At 48.4% G+C, this 14886-nt stretch overlaps 1 protein-coding gene across 1 annotated transcript in view; it reads right to left on the bottom strand.

The window, feature by feature from the left end:
- Positions 1–489: 489 nt before the first annotated feature.
- GRIP1 (glutamate receptor interacting protein 1) overlaps positions 490–14886 on the bottom strand; it is a 124781-nt gene continuing 110384 nt past the window's right edge. Inside the window, exons 16-17 of the mRNA XM_081082295.1 lie at positions 4669–4815; positions 490–2239 (exon numbers count right to left, since the gene is read on the bottom strand). Of these exons, the coding sequence (XP_080938421.1) occupies positions 2015–2239; positions 4669–4815 (372 nt within the window). The 3' untranslated portion in view covers positions 490–2014. The remainder of the gene's footprint in view (positions 2240–4668; positions 4816–14886) is intronic.

Genomic DNA, 14886 nt, shown 5'->3' with positions numbered 1-14886 from the left:
AAAATGCAAGTGTTGGGACTATTAGTGTAGTTTGTTTTCTTTAAAGATAGACTAATTAAAATTTGTATATTTTTAATACTTTATGTAAATATTTCATAGAATACATGTATGTTCTCTGAGGGCAGATGCCACCTAAAATAAACGTGCCTTTGTCCTGGGTGTGTTCCTGTCGGCAGACTGTTCTAGCACTTACACGTGTTCACACCTTGTCCTCACAACAGTCCTGGAGAGCAGATACAACCTTCGGTATGACAGGTGGGGAAAGTGACTCCCGGTGAATTTCATGCCACCAGTGAGTTGGCATTCCAGCCCAGGTCTGATTTCAAAACCTCTGCTCTTCCCACTCTTCCAAGCTGCTCTTCAAGTTTATGGAAAACCGCCCCCTTTAAAAAATCATGTAGCAATAAGCATTGTGTAAGGCTCAGTTTAGAACATGAAAACACTTTCAAAACACACCAAAAAAAAAAAAATGCATTTCCAATTTTTTTTGGCTTTTTAAAATCACTGTTTATTCCATTTGGTAGAGGGTGTTTTTTTTTTCTCCATACAAATATTTGCAACAATTTTGAATTCCCCAAAACCATACATAGACGATAAATACCATGCTATTAAAGTATTAAATTTGTACAAAAATACTTTACAGTTTAATACTTGTTTGTTACAAATAAAAATACATATTTAAGTGACTCATGATCTTTTTTTTTTTTCTAACATGATTCTGCTCTATACTTTCTTGCCCTGGCGGTCCTGAAATGTGATCGAAATGATATATTTCTCTGCACAGAAAGAAAGGTGAACTTTTTCCTTAAACAAAGGACACAGTGTTCAAATGCTTCATCTAAGCAGTCGGTCGTTTGAATTATTGACCAAAATGAAACAACGTCTGGAAAATAACTGTTTCAATGTGGATATTCTACAATCAATATACAGATCTATTTGTTTTTACATTCACCAAATAACAGTTATTAGTGTAACTATTCAAAATATCTGAACAAAGGGAAACAGTTGCTGACAAACGTTGAATGCAACTGTCACAGTTTATTGCTCTGAGGGATGGTAGTAATTGGCAATGCGTTTTGTGGAAAGTGTATTTACAATCTCGGTGCGTGGCGTGGCTCAGAACAAAAGACAGTCCAGTGTCATTTTTAAGTCCATGTGCTGTACACCCCTCAACAGAACCTGTTTTTAAAACACGTCAAGCAAGATGAGTTTGATTTGCCTATCCTTAAGAGAAACCTCGTTTTAATAGACTTCATTCTTAAATTCTTAGTTTTGAATTTTTAAAAATAAGATAACTAGCTGTCAGTGTTACTAAACACCCTAATTCATTATCTGAGATTTTCAGCTATTAAAAATGTGTCCTTAAAGGAAAAAAAAAAACCCAACAGGTAACAAGACATATCCTGTTTGATCATTTGTTGCATAGGGAATAGCATACATCTTAGTTAAAATCATTCCTATACTTGGGCAAAACAGTTCCCACCACCTATTAGGAGCTCCCACGTGCATCATTGCGGAAACATCTTAGGATAATTTTCTACCTGCACCCCTCCCCTAGCAGCCACCTGGCAGTCACCAAACTAGTTCCCCCAGTAGAGCCAGCTTTACGGATTAATGACTTCCTAGTAAGAAACTGATTTCAAAGTGAGTTAAGGAAATTATCATAGAGACTATTTTCAAACAGACATTTTCCAAAAATCGATAGGAAGATGAGCTTGTAAAAAATGCCCTCCGATGTTCATTGTGGGAGGGGTGGCCTACCTCTTTTTCTGTTTCTTTACCATTGGGCTTGGCAGGGAATCGTCTGCTGCATACCATAGTGATCACCAAAAAAGAAACCTCTTCTACGTGGAAAGGGAAGTGAACATGAGCCATGAGAGAGATTTAAAAGACCCCTGTGCTTGCAGTTAATGCCACGTGATTATCTGTGCTTCAAACGTCACAGAAATCTTAAAGGGATTTTTTTTTAGCACCATGTAGATATTGTCTTTGTCCTGCTTTATAAAAAGCGTTGCTATAATGTATTAGTGGGCTCTCGAATCTCCAAATTACCGCCATGGCTAGGCTGTTGGAAAAAAGCACTGTTCTGTTCGCTCCATCCTCCCGGGAGAGTCTGGTCTGTAGATTTCTGGGAGGCCAGGGGGTTTCTACTGATCACCAGGTCCAGCTTGTTACCAGATTCCGCTATGAGCGGCACCACAAGGCAGCAGTCAAAGTCCCGCGTTCGGACGTGATTCACCTGAAAGGTCAAGGAGGGCCATCTGAGTCATTGGTGCGTTCTTCAAATCATTTCCAAACCCAGAGGAGCCCCTCAGGCAGAAGGAGTTGTCTTAAAGGTATTTGAAGCTGCACCTGTACTGACAAGCCCATCCCTGCTCTGGGAAGACCATAACACGCTCATTGGCTTACATAGTCCCTGCGACTCAATGTCAATGCCCCGGAGAGCTGGGAACAAGGACACATTGCCCCGTGCAGAACAGACTGCCTCGCCCACGGCAGGTGTTCCGAGTGCTGAATGAATATTATCCCCAATTCACAGATGAGGACAGTGAGGCACAGAGTGGTTCAGAGATTGGCCTTAAAGAAGCAACTGGGTAAGTGGTCCAGCTAGGATGTGTGATCCCAGGCGTCTGGTGGATTCCAAAAACCCATTCTGTCTTTCTTTTTTTTAAAATATATTTTTATTGATTTCAGTGAGGAAGGGAGAGGGAGAGAGAGAAACATCAATGAGAGAGAACCATAGATCGACTGCCTCCTGCACATCCCCTACTGGGGATGGAGCCCACAACCTGGGCATGTGCCCTGGCCAGGAATGGAACAGTGACCTCATGGTTCATAGATGGATGTTCAACCACTGAGCCACACCGCAGGGCAAAAAGCCCGTGCTCTTGACCATGATGCTGAACCACCCTCTTAGGGAACCTCTCCCCCCCTCTCCACCCCCCTCCTCAGCGCACACAGGCACTCATCTCCTGGCTTTCTCTTTATTCTTCACCAACAAAAGTTGTTAAAATCGACATGCTGCTTCCATTCTGTGACTCTCCATTCTCTCCCCAATCTGACCTGATGCTCATATTATACAAATGACCCCAAGTGTCCACATAGGAGCCGTGGCTCGGCTTGTTCCCTTTGGCTTTCAGCACCGGCCGCTCTGGACGCCCACCCATCCTCAAGCCTGCCGGTCCTGGGCTCCTAGGACGCTACTTTGCTTTGATCCTCTTACCATTTTAACTGCTCGCTTTCGGTCCTTTCCTGCCTCTATTTCTTCCTGTCCTTTAAACTTTGTTTTTCTTATAAGTCCATCCTTGGTTCTCTTCTCTTTATTACTACAAGTCCACCATAGGCAACTTTATCCGAACCCACACCTTCAGCATCCTAGATCTTCAGCTCTGACTCTACCAGCTCTTCTGAGCAACAAATCCAAACCTCCTCCCAGACGGCTCTACCAGGATGCACTGAGGTATGACAGGTGTGGTGCCGGTGTCTTCCCCATACCTACCTGTCTCCTTTCCTGTGATCTTCCCTTCCCCACTCCCCCACCCCAACGCACCCATGATAGTATTGTATGTTTTTCCAAATTATAAATTGTGTCATTCTGCTTAAGAAATCAATATACCTCCAGATGAGCTTGGCATCCAAGCACATTCTGGAGGTATGACATCTTGACATCTTGTAATGACATCCAAGAGTCTTCACAACCCGCACCCAATCTACTTTGATAGCCTCCACCTGCATGGAAATAGGTATAGCTCCAATTCATGGGTGAGGAAGACGCTCTTAGAAGGCAACTTGTCCATAGTTATTCATTCATCAAATATAAAAGCACCAACGGAAAACAAAAGTGTCCCACACTTCTAGGACAAGACTAACTGTTCTCTTGCCACGGCAACAATGATCCCCAGAATTGGCTGTAAAACTGTCTGACTGATCAGCATGTTCAGTGAACACGCCTCAGTGCAGCCTCATGCTTTCAAAGCCAGCTGTTTGGTGACACACTCATTCCAGTCAAACACACTTTTAAGATTGGATGCCGATCCTTTCCTTTTCCTGCAAAATGTTCTTCCTAAAAACTATACAGAAGAAGTGGCTTGGCCCTAGCCAGTTTGGCTGAGTGAATAGAGTGTCGGCCCTGCAGACTGAAGGATCCTGGGTTTGATTCCGGTCAAGGGCATGTACCTCAGTTGCAGGCTCGATCCCTGGCCCCACTGGTTAGGGCACATGGAGGAAGCAACCAATCGATGTGTCTCTCTCACATCGATATTTCTCTCTCTTGGTCTCTCCCCTTCCTTACACTCTCTCTCTGAAAATCCCTGGGAAAAATGTCCTCAGGTGAAGATTAACAACAACAACAACAAAGAATTTGCTTTGCTCAATGAAACTACACCTGACCACGATAGGACTCCATCAAGTAAACAAGGTTCAGCATTGGCTAGAGATTGAGCTATCGCACATCGGCCAATGGGAGAACAAGGCGCTGGCTCCCTTCTTAAGAAGTGTAAGATCTGCTGGGGCATCAATACAGGGAAACAGGCAATTTCAATAACCCGTAAATCCTACCAGAGGAAAAGCTTCTATCCTGATCTAGTCCCTGGGCAAAGGAGGATGGGTGGGCTTTGGTCAAGAAAGACTCAGAGGGATAAATTAATGAAAATTCACCTGCCATCTTACCTGTAAGAGCCTGTCATAGGGCTTTAAGCCACCGAGGTCTCCCGGCCCCGCGGAGCGAATGTTTTTGACGTACACGCCCTTCTCCAGCAGGCCATCTGCCACGCTGAACCCGAAGTCCTCCATGTCCGAGCTCTTGTACAAGGTCACCTGCAGCGGGAGAACGTTGGCGGGGACATTTTAGCCAGGTTGGAGACTGGGCCTGTGAATCTTCTTGACCAACCATCTTTTCAAACTCATTTCAATCACATAATGGATTTGTAATACATTAGGCAGCTCCCCCCCCGCCCCCCCCCCCCCCCGCCTTCCCTAGAATATCCTTGGAATTTGTAACAGAAAAATAAGGAGAAGGAGAAAAGCTGGAGAGGCCTGGCCTTCTTCTTCTTCTTCTTTTTTTTAAATAGCAGTTCCCAGGTACATGTGAGACTTGGGCCAGGGCAAGCTGACTTTTCTATTTCCTGGACAGCCCTCCAGTGCTGGGAGAGCCAAGGCGGCCCAGTCCTGCCGGACACCAGGACTGAGCCAAAGGCCTTCCTTCCTGCCGCGCTCTGCCTAGGGCTGTGCGGGGTACCGGGCCCAGCGTTTCCTCCTCCTGTGAGCAAGTCTCGTGAAGTCCATCATTTTATTTGCTCTGGTGCCGCAATCATGACTCCAATAATGTTGGTAAAGCAAACAAACCAACAAAAACAGCTACAAGTGCGCCTGTAACAAACCCCTTGCTCTGGGCCCGGCTTCAGCAGCCGCCTCTGTGTGTGTGGAGGGCTGGGTGGAGCAGCTCAAGGCGTTCCCCTTCTCAGCTGTGGGCCACAGCTGGTTCGCTCTACACCTGAGACCAGCTGCCGCCAGTTAAGCTCCCCCCAAGGCTCATCTCTCCACCTGGCCATCTGCAAGAGTTAGCCCAGGGTTCGGCAAACTGCGGCTTGGCAAACTGTAGCTCGGGAGCCGCATGCGGCTCTTTGGCCCCTTGAGTGTGGCTCTTCCACAAAATACCGACTTCTGCACATGGGCCACGAAGTTTCGATCGCACTGTACGTGCGCGCCCGCATGTGGTATTTTGTAGAAGAGCCACACTCAAGGGGCCAAAGAGCCGCATGTGCCTCGAGAGCCGTGGTTTGTGGACCACGGAGTTAGCCTGAGGTTCCTTCACTCATCCAATCATGCCTACTTTCATCAAACGGGGATTGAGTCCCCACCCTGTTCTGGGCACAGGAAACAGCAGTGAATGAGAGGAAAGAGCCCGCCTCCCAGAGGCCCGCGCATTGGTATGTAATGTTCCCCAGCACAGTGCCTCACACTCATTTCACACTTAAAGGCGCCCACTGTTTGTCCTAAGGCTGCCAAACGCCCTCTGCAAAACCCTGTGCACACTTCAAGCCATGACTTGGGCTTACTTTTTTACCCTCGTGGTTTAAAAACATGCCTTTTAGTTTACTTTCACACAAATAATATGGGGACGCATTCTTGCAGAAGAGTAAAAAATTCAGAGCTGTACAGAGCAAAACGTGAACATGAAAACTTTTAGAGCAGGTTTGTTTTTTTATGCCCAGTCATTTTAGTTCAGAGAGGTAGGACACATGGAAGGAAGCAGGAAAGTGGCCAGTGTGCGGGTTTTATTTTACTGGACAGAGAGCTAAAGCACCTGCTGGCTGGGTCCGCACGATTCACCAGGCAGCCCTAGTGGTTACTGCCATGTGGAGGTGAGAAAATTCTATTTTATAGAAGGTTAGTAACTTGCCCAACATCACAAAGGTGACGGATGGTGGGGCTGAGTTTGTCTGACTACAGACACGGAGCACTCCACTGTCGCACAAAAGGCCTTATTTCATAGGTTCCAAGAGGCACTACTTTTTTTAATATTTTAAAATCTCTGAAATCAGACTGTTTTATTATCAATGGCACCTTAGGTGAAATAAGGCACGTGATACGTGCTGATACATCAGCATATACTAGCATATGGTTTTAAAATCTGAAACGGCCCGGTTTCTGTGGAAGGATCACTTCTGTGGCGTTCAGTTCCACAAAGACAGAGCAGCCAGCCCCGCTGTACTACATAGAAGCCACGTGTGCGCCTGCGCGGGTGTGTGTGGTTTAGAAAATCCAGCCCCCCGCCCCCCCCACCCCCCCAATCGGAACGCACCCTTTGATGTTTGGGGAGAAGTGCGTTAAAACTGAGTAAATGAGAACATGCTCTTCCCCTCCCCCCACCCCGCATCCCCAAAGCAAATCCCATCAGGAGTGGAGGAGACGATTTTCTTGGTGACTTGGGCTCAGGTGAAGTAGGGGAGGACGTGGAAGATGCCCCTTCAGGGAGCTTGAGAGGAGCAAGGACCTTTGGGATATTCATTTCCATATCCCAAATCCTTAATCCGGTGCCTGCCACATAGGAGGGTTGGTATTTTTGTTGAATAAATTAGAAGATTGGTTCTGACAGTCAGTACTGTCCACCATAAGCTGAGACTGTGAACTAGGCTGGGCCCCGACGAGGATCCAATGGCGCCACCTGGTGGTCACAGCAGGTGAGAGCACCTCTGACATTGAGCCAGGCCTGTCCCACAGGAGAGAGATGGACGGAAGGTTGAGCAGGAGATGCTGGACTTCTGGCTAATAAGGTCTGTGGGATTTGGCGAGCATATTAAAACGCAAACAGAATGCTACTGTCGCTACCAAGTTTGTGGAGCAGATCACATGGACAGGGAAAGGAAGGCTCAGAGAGGGTTAGAAACCTGCCCAAGGTAAAACAGCAAGCAACAGAGTGGTTCTGACTGAGAAGTTCGGATCGCTCCATGGTACACTTCCTTAGTAAATGCTCATTTCAGAGAAGAATTTTTAGGCCCCTCTATAGCCACGATTTGTCATAGGCCAAGGATAGGAGAGAAAGCTATTTTTAATTTTTTCCCAATTTTATCAAGATATAATTGACGTACAGCTCTGTATAAGTGTGAGGTACACAGAATAATGAATTGACATAAACATATTGGGAAATAATTACCACAATAAGTTTTGCTAGGAGAAAGCTATTTTTTAATGAAAAAAATGTCAAACACATTCAAGAGCAGAGAGAGTAGAACAATGAATCCCCACATACTCATCACTCAGACCCAACAACCATCAACAGCTCACCACACTTACTTCATCCACCCTTCTGTTTTCTTTTTGGGGGTGGTATTTTCAGGAAAATACCAGTCCTCATGCTATTTCACTCTTACATACCTCAGTATGAACTCTAAAAAACATGAACTCTTCCTATGTAACCTCGATGCCACTAATTCATTTGCAAAATCAATTCTTACTCCTTGATATACTCCAATATCTAGTCCATAATACAATTTCTCTGATTGTCTCAAAAGTGGTTTTTAGAGCTGGTTTGGTCAAATCCGAACAAGGTCCACACATTATGTTTGCTTTCAATCTCTCCCCCCCCCCCCCCCCCGCACCCTTAAAATACATTTCTATTGATTTCAGAGAGGAAGGGAGCGGGACATAGAAACATCAATGATGAGAGAGAATTATTGATCGGCTGCCTCCTGCATGCCCCCTAATGGGGATCGAGCCCACAATCTGGGCATGTGCCCTGATTGAGAATCCAACCATGACCTCCTGGTTCATAGGTCGATGCTCAACCACTGAGCCATGCCAACTGGGCTCTCTCTCTTAAATGTCCTTTTATCTAGAGTATGCCCCCGTCTTGTTTTCCCTGTGCTGCTGACTTATTGTGGAAATGGTGTCATTTGTCATTAGTATGCTCTTTTATCCCCCGTATGTCCTCTAAATAGATGTGAGCTCTGGATGCTTGATTGGAGTCAGAGCGGGAAGGGTATCCTATATAATAAAAGGCTAATATGCAAATCGACCAAATTGCGGAACAACCGAACAACTGGTTGCTATAACGTGCACTGACCACCAGGGGACGCACACTGAACATGGCAGGCGTCAGCAGCAGGTGGCAGAGCCCAGAACATGGTGGGCATCGGCCAGGGCCAGATGGTGGAGCAGGTAAGCAGAGGTGCCCGACCAAGGTAGGGTGCCAGTCACTAACATTTGGGCAAGCCTCTGGTGGTTACTGAAAATTCTTTGCTCCTGCATTCCACCATCCCACCTGGCACTCGCACCCACTGCCAGCACCTGGCGCCGGCCCCGATCACTTGGTGCCGTCAGCGGGTGCGAGTGGTGGCTGCCAGCCCTGATCGCCCCTCAGGTCTTCTCCACCTCCCCCTGCTCCCGAGGGGTGATCGGGGCAGCAGCCCCCACTTGCACCTGCTGCTGGCACTGGCCCCAACCACTCTGTGCCATCAGTGGGTGTGAGTGGGGCCATCGCTGTCAGCACGTGGGAGCAGTGGTGGCAGGAGCAGGGATGCTGGCAGACAGGGGACTGGGGGCCACTGCAGGAGGGGCTGGGTTGGGGCACGGAGGGATGGGCCAAGACCCACCCCTATCCCCACTGCAGCCTCGCAGCCCACAATTCCTTTCAAGGTGCACGAATTCGTGCACTGGGCCCCTAGTAAAGATATATTATCACAGATGGACAGTGTGCTTCCTATGACATCTTGTCACTCAATGTCTAGTCCACTAGACATTGGGTTCCAGTGATGACAGCTCAATTTCTCCACTGTAAGGCTCCCTATCAACTTTTAATCTAGTGGTTTTATCCACTGATGACCTTGCTCTGAAAGCATTGAATAAATACTTTCATTAGGGCTTGCAGGGTGATAATCTTTTTCTAATCCTATAATATCTTCTGTATTAGCTACAATTCTTTTGTAAAGAGGACTTCTCCTTTCTTCAATTAGTGCTATTTGATTACTCTGAAGTACAGAGTTTGTACAAGAACGGCAAAGGGAATGCTAATTCTTTCCTTTTGTTCTTAGAATAGGAAATTAGGGGACTAAATACTTCCAATGGTGTCCCAGGGAGGGTTTTTTGGGAGGAGGAATGACTTTTGTTAAGTAAAATATCAATATAAACCTTTGATGATCAATTGTGTCATTGTTACTTTGGATGCTCAAATTATCTCATCTTTGACCAAGGAGAGTCCTTAATGTTGACTCCTATGTCCTTGTGATATGACCCATTTGTTATAACTTCTTGGCTTTCTAGCTCCAGCTATCACAGACCCACTATGGATATTTCTTGTTCCCCATCTGGAATCAGCCATACCTCCAAGGAGCCTTGATTGCAGAAAACATTTCTGGCTTATGTACCAGTCCTTCCCTCCCCTCCCCATGCTCCTCTCCCAAAGAGAGGAAGAGGAATGGGGGGATGAGGGCACAGAGGAGGAGGAGGTGAGTGGCTAATAGGATTATGGCACCCTGCATCCTTCAGGCCCTGTTTCCTAGAGGGAGAAATCTCTCTGCTCAGGGTCCCTGCTTATGTGCCCTTTGGCTTGGTCTGTGCCTTGTCTGTGGGACCTCTTGTCCTTGTGCCCCCTTCCCACCTTTATTCCCGGCCACGTTCTCTCCAGTGACCAGCAGCACACCTGGGGCAGGAACCTCCTGGAGGTACAGTCCTGTGAGTCCTAGGGACCTTGTGCTTACGGCTGGTTGGGTACATGGATTGGCGTCTGCCCTGCAGACTCTGGGCCCGCCTGGGAGGGTTGCAAAGCCTGTACTCACAAGCAGCACTAGGAAGCCCACTTCTCTCTGAGCTCTGAGGCATGTTTTCTAGCACAGTGACCCCGAATCCTGGCACTGGGGGAACACTGGGCATGGGCCTGGCACAACAGTGACGTCTTCGTTGCTCAGGTGGCCGGTGGTTCTTGGATGTCTGCTCCACAGCCAGGACCCAGGAGGGGCAGAAAGGTGAGTGGCAGCCAACGATGCCAACACTAGCCAGTGGGAATACATTCACCAAAGCATTACAGGTGGATGCTAAGCAGAGCCGATGAGCAGGCGAAGGGCACAGCTGTTGACCAAGAGGCTTCACTCTCCCGGTCCTCAGACTTGACGTGTCTCTGTGGTAAGCTCTTCTGCATAAGAGGCGAATAAGCGGTTTAAATTGGAAAGTAACCTGTTTCTCTGGAAAGATTTCCTAAGGTGAGAAGAGACTGAATTTTAATAGCCAATTCTGTGGTTCTCCTGGAACTAGCTTATAAATAGCACATAACGAAAATGAAATTATTTTTAAATGACCACGAAAGATAAGATTCCAGAAATCAATAATTCACAAAACTGGGCAGCACAGCTGACTGCGCTCAAAGCAGCAATAATAAATTGTGCCAGGTAGCTGCCGCCCCCCGTCCCACTGGAGGTTGGTGGTGGTTACTTCTGATTTATTTCTCGTCCAAAAATAATTCTAAGCATGCCGGGGGTTAGGCCATTTCGTTTTTGTTTTGTTTTTGCACACATGCCTCCTTTACCCAGGCACTTTCCTACATGTGATTGCTTTTGATCTCCAACAACTCGGCAGCACATTCATTCCCTTCCTGCTAATGGGGATGCTGACTCTTGAAGTTGATGGACAGGCTGGTCCGGTGAGAATGCACAGGCTCTGGGATTCGGTACTAAAATATCTGACCTCATTAGCTGTGTTTGTCAAGTCATGATTTTTTTTTTCTGGACATAATCTCCTAGCTGGTCAGGCAGCCTTTATCCATTTTCAGCGGCCCAGCAAGTAAAGATGAAAAATGCTTCATGTCTGCTGATTTCTTCCCATAGAGCCCTCCCGGCCTCTCCATGGGCATCCCCGTACACTCCAGCTCCTAGAGCTACACCGGGTCCACCCCAGCCCACGTGAGCCAGTTCATCTTGTAGGGCCTCTATTCTGAGCAGACCAAAGGCTGCCTCCAGGGAACCTGGATAGATTTTTCTGTTCTAAAAGGGCCAGTGAACATGGGACATAACACTCCGGCAAGGACACAGCTCCACAAAGCCCGGTTCCCTTTGAACCCTTGGCCAGTATATGCTGCAACTCTTCGAACCCTCCCAAGAACGGAGCCTTGGCAGGAGGCAGAGGGTTCGCCGCCATCCACGCTGAGCCTTGCCTTTTATTTCTATCCACGCATCTGAACAATGTCCTTGAGGCAAAGATCAGAGACCTCCAGCTTGTGTTTTCAGTCTGACATGTGAGAGAAGCTTCGCAGCGGAGCCAGCTGTCCCCGCGTGGATGCTCAGGGCAGCTGGGCCTGCGATCTTCGGCAGGCCACTCTGAGTGACAGGTGTCCGCCGGAGCAGTTCCTACGCACTGCAGCCTCTCTATGCTCAGCCCCCCCGCCCCCGTCCAAAGGCCTTAAGGACTTCTCAGAGGTGGTACTGGTCTTCCCGTAAATCACCAGACATTTGAGTTCATTCTTGCAGGCTCTGCGGGGGTCGCCTTGTTCCTTCAAACCTGACAATTCCCGGAACGGCAGTTTTGAGAACAATCCTGCACTACCTGGGGGGCTGAAAGGAAAAACAAAGCACGGCCTTCCCAGCTGCCTTCTTCCAGCCCAAGAGGAAGGAGGCCATGTCTGTTTACGCCTCTCCAGTTCCTGCCTTTCAAGACTCACTGGGTCAGAGAAGGCAGCGGCTGCCTTCCCATCTGTGAGTCCTGTTGGCGGAGGAGAAGGAGGGACAGCTGCTTCACACTGTGCCTCCTGCTGCTCCCTGGCAGGGCCCTGGCACGGGGGTCGACAGTGAGAGAGCCAGTGTAAGTGTGAGCAAGTCAGGGGCTGACCGGCCCTCGGAGAGCTGAGTCCCAATCAAGGGAGCGCCCGGCTTTTAGGTCTGGTTTTCTCCATTCGTGCAGATCACCTCTTGTCTATCATTTCGCATCAGATCAAAGCGGCAAGCGTGAGATCATTCTCCCAATTCTCCAGGCGATCAAGCCAAGCCATGGCAGCTAACGGACACCGCGTCCTCGTCACCTCTGTCGCTGTCCATGTGTTCTGGCCGCCACCGAGCCAGCCAGCAGTGGCGGCGAGTCTGTCCCGGCACCTTTGCCCAGGAGGCTGCTGGTTCCTCACAGCACCGGCCCGCTGCTTTGGCCTTCATGCTCCCCTGCTAGGTCTGCTCCGGCCTGGCTCTCCTCCAGCTCTTGACCCTTCCCGATTCCCTCTGCAACTTACTGACCTCATTCCCTGCAGGCCTCTGTGGGTAAAAGGGTCACGATCACAATGCCAACATGTGTGTAGGGGGAAGGGGGTGTTTCCCCCCACCGCCAAGCAATGCTGCTGCACCAGCTGGTGTCTTACAATTCAGATCCAGTCTGACCCGATCTGCCTGAAGATAGCATCGGCTCCCCCAGGTTAAGGGCTCCGTCCCACAAGGCTGCCCCCCAACCTCTTCAGGTGCCAATTGCAGGTCTAGCTTATCACTTGGGCTGCTGACCAACGAGCTAGCCACCAGAGGTTCCAACAACCCCCTTCTTGGGTTTGATAATTTGCTAGAGTAGCTGTCAGAGCTCAGGAAAACACTTTACTTACTAAAATACCCGTTTATTATAAAAGATACGTCAGGAAGAGCCAGATGGAAGAGACGCACAGGGCAAGGTGTGGGGAAAGAGGTGGAGCTTCAAGTCCCCGAAGGGCACCGCTCTCTCCACATGTCCACGTGTTCACCAGCCTCTCCACTCTCTCTCCTTGTAGGTTTTACAGAGGCGTCCTTACTTAGACCTGCTTGATTAAACCATTGCTATTGGTGATTGGTTCAACCTCCAAGCCCTCTCCCTTCCCTCCTCCTTAGGTCCTGTCCAAAAGCCACCTCATTAACACAGCTAAAGACACCCTTACGCTCTCCACACCCAGGGTATTCCAAGGGCTTTTGGAGCCCCGTGCCATGAGGACATGAACCAGGGATACATGCCTTACTATAAGTCACAATATCCCAGTGGGCTTCCTGGCTCCAGCGGCCACCTGCTCCTCTGGGTGGGAGACCAGCCCTTTACCCACCCTCTGGGCCCAGGGTATTCAGGGCCAGGCTCCCTGTTCTTCAGGAATGATAACAAGTTACAACTGACCAACTCCTGCTGCACTGAGCACGAACAGTCTTGACTGCATTTCCTCATTCCAGGGATTGCTGTGGCCCAACACTACAAAGATTCTCAAGCAAGGAAAGATCTCGGCACCCCACCTGGGGAAAGAAAGAGACAAGCCCCGGGCTGGACCATGACCACGTCCTACCACAGATCTGCTAGACAAGCAGCAGGGCAGAGCCACGGCGGAGGGAGGTGGCCAGCAGGCTTCTCTCCAAGCACCTGGACAGTCAGGAGACAGGGTGACCCTCAGAGAGCTGCACCGCTGGCCAGATGACAGAATATCTTATAGATAACAGAGTCTCTTACAACCTATAAACATATTTGATCACCACAGAGACATCAGGAAGAGATGAATGCTCTGCAGGCCAGAGCTAGACCCAAGGGAAGCTGGGCACACCTCTGAAGAGGGGTGGTGGTAGATCCAGGACGGAAGGGACAAGACACGTGGTCAAAAAGTGAGAAGGCACCCCCCCCTACTGTCTAGCAAGACTGCCCAAGGGCCATCCTTGTCTAGGGGTCGGCAACTCTGTTTGACTTACCAGTTCTATTGCTCAGAGCAGAGCTCAGACTCAAAGTGATAGGATGCAAAGCGACTTCTGTCTGGTAGAATGCCAGAATGATTCTTTTCCATTAGAAAAGACAACCTCAAAGGCTTTGCTGTATTTCCCTGTAAGACACTGAGCTTCTTTATTCTAAATTGGGAATTTTACTCCCACATTCGTTCCCTCCCATAGCCTGAGAATATGAACATATCTATCTACCTACCTATCTATCTATCTACCTACCTACCTACCTACCTACCTATTTATCTATAGATAGATATGTGATACAAGCCAATCATTTGATATGAATTATGTTTTTCACATTTTGAAAAGTTGTTTTAACAGGAGCATAGACAAGGGAAGCTGACCGAAATGATACATCTTGAGGATTGTCAGGGTTGGATAATCTACACTAATAAAAGAGAAACATGGTAACTGGCGTACGACCGCTACCCTTCCCATTGGCTAATCAGCGAGATATGCAAATTGACTGTCAGCCAAGATGGCGGCCGGCAGCCAGGCAGCTTGAAACTAACATGAGGCTTGCTTGCCTCAGTGACAGAGGAAACCAACATTCCCCGCCTGCCGCTGCAGGCCTCTGAGCCGGCAGTTTCAAACATTGTAACAAATACCGCCAGACTTCAGCCAGCAGATTTGCAACATTGTATGCAAAGGCCAGAAACCTACTTTCAGGAGCGAGGCCTAAGAGCTGGAGCCAAGTCTCAAGCTAAAG

Source organism: Myotis nattereri (assembly GCF_964212035.1).
Source record: "Myotis nattereri genome assembly, chromosome: 2".
NCBI classification, from domain to species: Eukaryota; Metazoa; Chordata; class Mammalia; order Chiroptera; family Vespertilionidae; genus Myotis; species Myotis nattereri.
This window is presented reverse-complemented; position numbering and strand designations above follow the sequence as displayed.